General features: G+C 39.9%; 2 protein-coding genes across 6 annotated transcripts in view; one reads left to right on the plus strand and one right to left on the minus strand.

Moving 5' to 3' along the window:
• The first annotated feature begins 313 nt into the window (after positions 1 to 313).
• LOC107715277 (anaphase-promoting complex subunit 13) lies at positions 314 to 1300 on the plus strand. The gene is made up of 3 exons (XM_016521357.1): positions 314 to 559; positions 696 to 806; positions 1081 to 1300. Exons 2-3 carry the CDS (start codon positions 708 to 710, stop codon positions 1204 to 1206), a joined length of 225 nt encoding a protein of 74 aa, XP_016376843.1. The 5' UTR covers positions 314 to 559; positions 696 to 707; the 3' UTR covers positions 1207 to 1300.
• A 911-nt stretch (positions 1301 to 2211) lies between these two features.
• LOC107715324 (rho GTPase-activating protein 32-like) overlaps positions 2212 to 10476 on the minus strand; it is a 117562-nt gene continuing 109297 nt past the window's right edge. For all 5 annotated transcript variants that reach the window (XM_016521410.1, XM_016521409.1, XM_016521408.1 and 2 more), the window contains 5 exons: positions 10056 to 10201; positions 8941 to 9015; positions 8071 to 8841; positions 6915 to 7516; positions 2212 to 6517 (listed from right to left, as the gene is read on the minus strand). In XM_016521410.1, the coding sequence (XP_016376896.1) occupies positions 4286 to 6517; positions 6915 to 7516; positions 8071 to 8841; positions 8941 to 9015; positions 10056 to 10201 (3826 nt within the window). In that variant the 3' untranslated portion in view covers positions 2212 to 4285. The remainder of the gene's footprint in view (positions 6518 to 6914; positions 7517 to 8070; positions 8842 to 8940; positions 9016 to 10055; positions 10202 to 10476) is intronic.

A 10476-nucleotide genomic window follows, 5' to 3' on the forward strand; every position in this document is an offset into this window, starting at 1 on the left:
CTTTGTGACTTTCTCGATTGGACTTTATTATTAAGAGTGCGTATTGTATTTTAATCTGTCCCAGTTCAGTTTGTTATAGCCGTGATTCAGCTCATAAAAAGTCGACTTGAAAATAAATATGATTTATATTTCCAATAAACAATGCTAAATTCATTTGCATCTATTTGTTGAAATGTTTTGTGCGTTTTAGTAAAAACATCTCTGCATAGAAGAACTGTTATACAGCCGTAAACATATTTCCGTTACGTTTTGTTCGTAACAATTCGTGAACGATTCAATTAGATGGGGTTTGTGAACCGGTTCAAAAGATCCAACGAAAAGGTCCGTTCACAAACTGTACTTCGCAATATGACGTTACAGATGAATCAGGGTCAATTAAAGAAACATTGCAATTACTCAGTTTCATTAATCCAGGTACATCAGGCTGACTATGTTGTATTCAGAAATATAGCTGACACGATATGTAGGAGTTTTATTGCAGAAAAGGTTCTAAGAGCAGATGTCGTCATCAGAGAGCGACATAACAACAAACGGCAGCGCTGGGTAGAAGGCTGCACGGGTCTGTATTGTTACTTTCACTATAAGATCATTTAAGAGCTTTCATGATAAGAGTACTTTTATGAAATCCACGCGCAACATAATTTACCATAGATAGATGCAGTGTTTCAAAGTAGTTTGGTCTTTTGATTGTGTAGCAAAGTCTGATCATGGACAGTGAAGTTCAGAGAGATGGAAGAGTTCTCGATCTCACAGATGATGCCTGGAGAGAAGACAGACTGCCATATGAGGATGTCACAATCCCACTGGTAAAACTTCACATCTTTATGCCCGTCATTATCATAAGTAACCTTCGCAATGATGGCGAGTACTGTTAATACTTCAGTCAGCGGTGGAATGTGCACATCGCAATTTTTTTAACTTTTCCATTTACATACGGTATAGAGAGATCGGCCACATGTTTTATGCGTGGAAATATTTGAGCATTAATACTTTATATTTGTATTAATGATATCATGTTTGCCATAATTGCTTACTAGCCCATTGTATGATTTAACATTATTTCATACCTTTTTCTGACAGAGTGAACTTCCAGAATCAGAACAAGACAACGGCGGATCGACTGAGTCAGTCAAAGAGCAAGAGATGAAGTGGTCAGATCTCGCCCTGCAGAGTTTGCATGAAAACACCCCAAACGTTGGCACTTAGATGGGAAGATGCTCTGTCCTCCCCAGCCATGTATTATGATGGAAAGAACTCGACTCATTTCTGAACTACAACCTCAAATAATTGTGCCGCTGTGATTTGCATTGTTTCGTTGTTTTGATATATATATATATATATATATATATGTTTAAAATTTAAAGTGCAGTATTCATTTAAATTGAGTTGTGTGCTAGTTGTTTAAATTCTTGTTAGTACACAGCATTCTTACAATTCACACAATGTTCAAGGTTTCAAACTGGTTATCTAAAATACACAATACTTATATCTTCTGTATAGATTAGTTGCAACCTGTATGGGGTCAGTTTTTTAAAGAAATGTATACTTTTATTCAGAGTGGACGCATTAATTTGATCAAAAGTGACAGTAAAGACATTTTACTGTTACAAAAGATTTCTATTCCAAATAAACTGTGTTCGTTGAACTTTGTATTCATCAAAGAACTTTAATGCTTCTGGTCTACCCTTCCTTAAAGTTTGAAAGCCAGTGATTTCCACACATCCAGCTTTTCTATATGTATAACCACAACCCATTTGATAAGGCAAAGCATCTTACCGAGGCGCGATTCATCGACACTAAAGACTAGAGTAATGGCTGCTGAAAGTTCAGCTTTGCCAACACATGAATAAATTACATTTTAAAATATAACAATAATAATAGTAATAAAGTTATTCAAAATTGTATCAAATAAATGCAACCTTAGTGAAGATGAGACTGCTTTCAAAAAATAAAAAATGTTCCCTACCCCAAATTTTTGAACAGTGGTGTACATTAGACATATATACTGTAGTTGTATTAAAAACAAGAATTAGACTTAAACCAAAAAAAAAAAAATATATATAAATATAAAATAAAAAATCTTTATAGTTTGTGATATTTTGATTGTACTATGCTAAAATGAAATTAGTGACTTAAGCAAGTGTAAAATAGCTAATTGAATTAAATGCACAAGCAGTGAAGAATGGAATCAGTGAAGCATTCCTTCTTTCAGGCTAAGCTGAATTTTATTTGGGTTCAAAGGTGACAGAGATGCTCCATTTGTTATCACAAATATATCTGAAACATGGCTAACTGTGAGCATATTATGTTTTAGTCATAGCCAACATGTATGATAATACTTTCTTGGTATTACAAAAAGATGTGTTCAGCTAGGTGACTCCTTAGGCAGATGTGTAGAGGTTTGGGGGAATTTGACCAAATAGCTATGAATTTATAGTAAATGCTATCTTAAGGGAGGTCTTTATTACAACAATCCATTTGGCAGCAAAATTAAATAAAATAACAGCAGCCGTAGGCCTATTATATTATAGATTTAAGCTGAGTAAGTATTTGTTTTAAAGAGCAATACTGGTATTATTTAGCCTACTCGTTTGTTTGCTATACTAAAATATATTCCCCAAAAATGTGCATTAAAGGAGTAAATGTTATTTGAGGCTAAAAGAAATCAGACTGCAGGTTCATACAAGCTTGATTAAATTAGGCTCTGAGGCTTTAATGCTAAAGTTTTGGGTCAAATCCTCATGAGGAGAGTGCAAGTATGGAGATGCTGCATTAAAATTTCAGTTTGGTCCCATAAATAGAGGTTACATATGAATGCCTTTATTTTTTCCCCCCACGCTAGCCACCCAACCAACCGTTTTCACAGTCTAAAACAAATAAAAACAAGAAAACAGCATATTAAATGTCAATCATAAAAATGCTGGCAAAATGAAAATGAACTTCTTAAGACTTGGCAAAACACAAAAACAGATGTTATTAGGGGATCAACCACAAACATACAAATTATGCCACTGTGAGCTTGGGCTCATCTGAATACTCAAATTTTCAAGGCAACATAATGCAATAATAATTACTGTCTGACAGAACGGTAACATGCAATGACTTCGCAAAGCAACAAAAACGGGTCCCCTAATCATAAACTCTCCTTTTAAATAACTAAAATATTGGTTTATCTCTACCTGACAGATTTGTTCTGAGGGCAATGTACATTGTACTAATTGCAAAAGCACAAATTGTTCAGTGTTATGAAATGAATGGACATTTTCAGGCAAGTGGTTCCCCTTACATAAAGTTTATGGACCTATGTGAAATTTAGTAATGCAGCTTGTTACAAAGATGTAAGTAAGGTGCTGGTCTAAAATCAGACAGAGACATATTTTAATCACTAAATGTATTAAAAACTCCCTGTCAATAACACATTTCTCTGAAAGTGGGATGAGAAATGTGTCTTAATCACTTCACATTGGCACTCTCACCTTCAGTCATTCTCCAATATCTTAATGAATACTTATGCCATCACAATCTGCATTCATTGTTCATCCCTCCAACAACCCATCCAAGCAGAATTCAGTCAAATCTTGTCAAGTTTTAAAATGAAGAAAGAAATCCAGTTTCTTGTGATTAACCCCTATCATATATAATAGTAATGGCACAGTTTGGACAAAATGAAAAATGCACATTTTGGGCCCCCAACCTGAAGGCAGAAAATTAAGAATTTCATGTACCACCTAGTTGTGTACACCGAGTATAAAATGAAGGTAGGATGACTTAAACAGGGCTTCCCTTCCACTGTTACTGTAACATCCAGAAAGCACACTATACATATATATATCAAGGTACACAGAACTGTTCTGTAAAATGTTGATTACATGCATTTCTAAAATGCAAACCTTTACACTTCATTTATATCCAGTCCCAGACCTTTTCAAAGTAATAAAACGGAACAAAAAGAATCCCTTATATCCAGATATACATCTTCCAAGATATACATAACTCGTCTGGTTATGATTCATGTACCATTTGACAATATCACAGAATATCTACAGTATATAACAAGTTATATCTCCATGTCACAATGTTTCAACAACTGATGGAATTATGGTACATTCAGTTCAGTAAAAAGTCTTACATTTCTTTGTACATAAAAAAAGAAAGAAAAGGAAACTGAATGTAAATAGTCAGAAGGCAGTCCACTGTCCCGCAGAGGCTGTTAAACTTAAAATTAATTACTATTGACACCTACAATAATGTTCCAAATTTATCTGGTTTGTCATTAAATGTCTGTTTACTCCGCATTAATCTCTGTCTCTGGCCTCTGCACTGAAAGCTCAGCTTGTAAGAAGGCGCCCTGTCCCAAGGCAGTGGAGTATGCGCGATTACTATGTGGAGTTGAGAAACCAGGGCTGTGATAGGAGCTGGAACCACCTCGATTTGATAGTGATGTTTGGGACTGAGGTACTGGATGGTAGTCATCCAGGTTGTCATAGTGTGACTGTAAAGTAATGGCACTTTGTCTTTGCCCCTGTGACTGATAAGAGTAGGATCCACTATGGTCTCTATCTGAATTGTCTGGTAGATGTGCAGGAAGACTGGACTGGTTGTAATGCTGCCGCTCTCTAACGCTATGGGATCTCTCTGGCTTGGGTGGAGGAGCTGGTTTCACTGGAGCCGCTTGTTCATCTTCACTGGCGCTGCTAGTGGCTGTAACCCTGCATATGTGGCGATCCAAATCTGACATTTCGTAACGAGGTTGGGCACTCCTGCTCTCTGAGTGTTCCTGCCAATGTTTACTGCTCAGTTGCTTTTCCCCTGGTTCAAACTTCGGGTCAAGATGGCCACCTTCAGGTAAGTGCTGCAGGCTTCGTGGTGGAAGTTGCGATTGATGTGAATGGATGGACGAGTAGGTCCTGGAGCTGCCTTGTTTGGTGGTTTTGTCCCCCATCCCATTTCCTTGGCAGTGCTTCTCTGTTTCCATATACATCAGGACATCTGGATCAGAGATCAAGTGCCTGGGAGCATGCTGAGATCCAGATACAATATTATATTTGGCCTCCTTGCTCTCGGTAGCCATCAACACAGTTTTGCCAGGATCTGATTTGCTCCGCATGTGTAACATGTCTATATCCACTGGCATGTAGGGTCCTATGTTGTCATACTGAGACATAACAGAAGCCTTAACTTTTTGCCTTGCTCTGCTTTCCCTGCGGATAGAATGTACGCGAAGCCTTTCTGCTTCTTCTGGATCCCACGCAAAGTAAACACTCCCTTTTAAACCACTGTAAGGTGGCATGTCTCTGCTTACGAAGCTATGCTCCTTTAAAGGAATGAAATGCCGTGAAAGGTAGTGGTAGCCTCCGGATTTGGCTCCAGTCCGAAGGAGAGGGGCACTGTCCCGACCGCTGAAGGAATGGACGTGCCGTAAGCGGATCGTACCGTAATGGTCCACATCGTAGAAAGGGGCATCCAGAATGTGAGAGCCAGAGTAGGGGCTGTAGCGGTACTGAACTCTTCCATTCTCAAAATAAGGCTGCAGTTGTGTGACGTGGTAGTCAGCTTGAGAGGGCGGTTGGTGAGACTTGCAGTGGTAGACTGGGCGCTGGTAGTAAAATAACTCATCATCTGGTGGAACCTCGGTTCTGGTGACCGGCGTGATTTGGCGGATGGCGGTGGGGGGCACATGTAGGGAGTGGACTCTACGGATTGTTGGGTACACGGTAGGTCCATCTACTTGGCTGTAGCCATGGGAGTGGTGCAGTGAGCTTGGAGAAATGTATTCACTTCTCAGTGGGCCACGAGATTTGATAGACTGGTGGTAGGACCTAGGTCCAATCGTATTGTATCGGCCATCACCGTGGCCTCTATAGGAAATCTGTGGCTCTGATTTTGACACATAAGAAACGTGTGGTGGAATACTCTCAGGTCTGTAATGGTATGCCATCGTAGCCTGACCTGAAGGGGATACCCGCTGATGGTAATACACTTCTGTGGTGGGCTCCAGTAGGGCAGCATCCCCTTTTGAGTGGCAAATGTAACCTGTCTGAGTGGAAGCCCTGCGATGAGGTGGATGAGACTGTGGGGGAGTCTCCTCCACTGAGCCTCTCATGGATGTTTCTAATATGGCATGAAAGTTGGCAGGGTTTGCAGCCTCAGTGTTGCTGAGAGCAGCCATTGCTAGTTTACTTTCAATAGAACGAACTGGGGGTGTTGGCGGCATCACTCCCCGAGTATGGTGTTGAGGAGCACTATCTGCTTTTGGATGGACCGGCTTAATGGCTTCCCATGGTTTTTCCATAGGATCAAGAGGTGCTGCGGGGGTTGGTGCAACTCTAGCATTGGGCTGCGATTTGGGCTGAAACTGAGGTTGTGCTTGTGACTGAGAATGAGGCTGAACTTGAGGTTGAGACCGAATCGCTGCATTAGGTTGAGTCTGTATTTGTGGCTGAGGCTGGAGAATTGCGACTGGTTGATCTGGCGTCTTTGTGTGTTTTGGTAGCATAACCATTTCAGTCATATGGAACTAGGGATTAAGCCCAAACAAACACTGTTAGGTTTCTTACATATTTCCCTTTTTGTATTTACATGTGCTGTAATTTTAGCTATTGATATCAATACCAGATTAATGATTGAATAATTATTGATACTAATTTTGTTGCAATATGACAAAACTGAAATATCACACAACATGCAAAAAACATGTACTACTAACAAATTAAATTAAAACAACGGGAGCAAGCTTTTGATCTTACATACTTTCACAGTAGCAGGCAAACAGCACTAATGCTTAACATGCTTTTCTAATTTTGAATTTACAATGGTGAAGGCCAGGCTCATGAATATTTATAACATTATTTAATGTTCAGCCTTGGTACTGATGTACTAGTGCTACTGACATCCCTGCATGTACCACTGCTTACCTCAGAGCTAAGTTGTTGAATGACAGTATCCTTGCTGCTGATAGATGGTGTGGTGATTGTGGTAGTGGTTTTGTCTGTGCTCACAGGTGTCTGGCCCACAGCTGGCTGCTGCCTTTCTGGGCTTTTTTGTGTTTGGGAAACTTGAGAAGGTTGACTAGAAGGCATAGCACTCTGGCTTGGGGTCTCTGGTGAGACAACATCCTGGTTATTGCAAGAAATGCTGGATGGCTTCCCACTATCACCTGTGTTGAGGTGCAGACTGACGGAGCGAGTTAACTTTTCAGCTGGGGTGGAGGGTGGTGAAGACAGAGGAGCAGACCTCTTTGACACTTCTACTGTAGCTTCCTCCAAGGATGTCTGTGATGGCAAGGAAGGAGGAGGAGGCCAGTCCATGGTCTCCAGTAACCCTTGTGGCCTAATGGGGGACACTGGTGTAGGGGGTCCAGAGGATTGCCTCCGAGAAAGAATAGTGGCCTGCTGGGCAGATTCTGCTAGAGCTAGTGCAAGCATGCGGGCAGCGTTCTTTGGTGGGGGAGGGGGAGGTATGAGGGACACAGAGCTGACAGGGACATTGCCCTTTGGTGAGTCCAGAGCTACGGCTCCTACAGATGGACAAAACAGAGGGAACTCAAACAAGGAGAAGGCAGGCTAATATTCATGAGAAGGTAAGAAAGGGAAATGTTAAATTTCTACAGATTGTGGACAGATTTCTCTACATTGAGGCTGTTTGTGCAAAGCGCTACTGGTTAAAGCCTGGTGAACTAAACCTGAAAAATCAAATAATTATCTTATGAAACCCAGCATACCTTGTAGGTTCATATCACAGTGGCATCAGGGTTAATTATAGTATTTACATTAAAATAAATAAAATAAAATAAAAATCTAGTATTTAAGTTCTTAATGTACTCTCTGTATTCATGTTTGTTTCAAATATATTTGAAAAACTTAACCATCATTATAAAATCTTTTATAAAATGATATCAGGACAGCTGTTTCACCCTAACACTTTGAATATTAATTTTAATACAGGAGTTAAAAATATTCTCATCCTAGAAGAGGTGTATTAAACTAATTCAGGATAAAAATGTCAATGACTCCTCAAGAAACATTATGGAAACATTAAGCTATCATATCCCTGTGTTTCAGTTCAGCTTACCTGGCTGCTCTTGAGAACAGGTGACCTGTGGTGGCTGTGAACATTCAATGCTTGATATGTCTTTACTCTCTTTACTCTCAAAGGTAGTAGCTTTAGAAAGAAGCTCTTGCTGAATGGCTTCACTCAGGGGCAGATCGGTGGTTCTTGACAGAAAGCTCAATTTTGCAGGAGATTCGAGTGGAGATGGAGTGGAAGAGGGCTGAAGCACTGTGCTCTCTGGTGCTTTCCTTATCATGGAGGCAACTGATTCAGAGACGCTTAGAGGAGTCACAACAGCTGACTTCTCACTGCTCTCAAGAGATTGAACTGGAGTTTTCTCTGAGAAAGATGCAGGGGGCAGTTTATTTCTATCCTTTAAGGCTGGACTGTGGTCTGGAGACACAGAATGACTTGTAACTTTAGCTCTGACTGGCGAGACTGGCTCCGGGGCACCAACCATCGCTAGGCTCCTCTTCAGACTGCTTTCATCTGTGTCCAGTGAGAAAATGGAAGTCTCTGCCAGAGGAAGGCTACACTGGAAAGACATGGGGTCAAAGTCTAAAGAGGCCATGCCAATGTCAGGAGGGCTCAAGTCCACATCATCAGCGGAACGTGGCGGGGAGATAAGAGCAGGCACACAGATTGGTCCATCATCCCCATCACTCTCCCCATGGCCCAGATTGTCATATGAGTTACAGTGTTGTCTGCTATCCAGTAGATCACCATTGAAGGAAGCAGAGAGAGCATCACTGCTGGAACGAGGTCTGCGTGGCCTGTACACCTTAGACTCTCCTGTAAAGGAAAAGCAAAAAATTTCGAATTTCACAATGGTTGGTTTACAACTTGAGGCTGAGCTTTTTTTTTTTTTTTAGAGCTTTAGGAGTCTGTTACCTTCAACGTTATGTAAAGAGGTGAGAGACTCCTCACTTTTGGCAGACCGAAGAGTACTGGTGTCTCCTCTTCCTCCTGAGCAGGGAAAATAAAGCAGGAACAGAGAAGTTACAACAAACTGCTTATACATAACCAAACAGAGTTCTAGAATACTTGACTCTGATTGGTCAATATGTGGTCAAATTAGGGATGGAACGATTACCGGTTTCACGATAAATCATGATAAAATGCCCTGATGGTTAGTATTATCGTTTAAAATTTAATTATCATCAAAACCGTATTTGATTATCGCGATTTTGAAAACTCGCGGTAAATCCTGTCCAGCCAGCATTAGTCTGACGCAGAAGCAGCATGCAATGGTGTTTTTTTTTTTTTTTTTACAGGACAAAATTATTCCTCCTGACCCTATAACCAAAGCAGAAAAGCAGACAACGCTAAATCAGCTCAATCAAATCCTGAGACACAGACTAGTCACCACTGACTTGCCACCGCAGCTGGCCAACTTAACTGTGGGTAAGTTCCAAGCTCCACACATCTACTGGCAAAGACGTATTCTGCCCTGTAATAAGTATGTTATATGTTTCCCAACATTTTATTCTATTTTTTTGTTTTGTGTGTTTTTTTGTTCTGATTATGAATGATCTTACTTGTGTGAAGCCAATGGGCGAGTAAAGTTTCGAGTTGAGGGGGAATTTGAAGCATAAAACTTATTGAAATGTTTTCAGTGTGAATCAGTTCTTTTTGAACATTTTCATCTAATTTTAACAAAACCGTGATAATATTGATAATCGTGATAACTTTGGTCACTATAATCGTGATATCAAATTGTCATACCGTTACATCCCTAGGTCAAATATTGTTGTTGTCTCTCGTAAATGCTCTGCAGTCTCTCTGCTCTCACATAATAAAATAATTTAAACTCAAATCATTATTTCATGTCCATTTATTTATTTATTCAGTAAATAGCCATGTAATTAGCAGGGTAATTTACAATCAGCTGGTCATTACTGCTAAATAAACTCTTCCACAAGATACAAGGCCTGATTAACCACTGGGTTTATTTTGTGATAATGACTATCTGACATTTAAAGATGACAAAATGGCACAACACTAACCAGCATATGCCATGGTCTTGAGTTCATTTGGTTCACTGGGATTGCGGTGTAGTTTTCGTTTAGACATCGAGGAAGACTTGCCCAAGTTGAAAAAAGACCGCCAACTGCCAACTGGAGACTTTTTAGACTTTATGGGCTGTCTTTTCCTAGGAAAAAAAAAATGTACAAAATGTATCTCTTTGAGAATAACAGGCACATAAATTGGTCTCTTTATAACAGCATTAAAGGGGTCATAGGATGCCCATTTTCCACAAGTTGATATGACTCTTTAGGGTATTAATGAAAAGTCTGTAACATAGTTTGGTTAAAATTTCTCAATGGTAGTGTAAAAAACACCTTTTTTACCCTGTCAAAAACAGCTCTTTTCAGATCAAGCCGTTTTTGTAGCATTTTCCTTTAAATGTTAATGAGCTCTGCTGAC

Source organism: Sinocyclocheilus rhinocerous, unplaced genomic scaffold (assembly GCF_001515625.1).
Source record: "Sinocyclocheilus rhinocerous isolate Xijiao unplaced genomic scaffold, SAMN03320098_v1.1 scaffold299, whole genome shotgun sequence".
Classification (NCBI taxonomy): Eukaryota; Metazoa; Chordata; class Actinopteri; order Cypriniformes; family Cyprinidae; genus Sinocyclocheilus; species Sinocyclocheilus rhinocerous.

Bases quoted from the DNA above. Each gene is read 5' to 3' on its own strand.
- LOC107715277 (XM_016521357.1), top strand. From the start codon at position 708: ATGGACAGTGAAGTTCAGAGAGATGGAAGAGTTCTCGATCTCACAGAT. The intron at 807-1,080 runs GTAAAACTTCAC...TTTTTCTGACAG, and splicing joins AGGATGTCACAATCCCACTG to AGTGAACTTCCAGAATCAGA.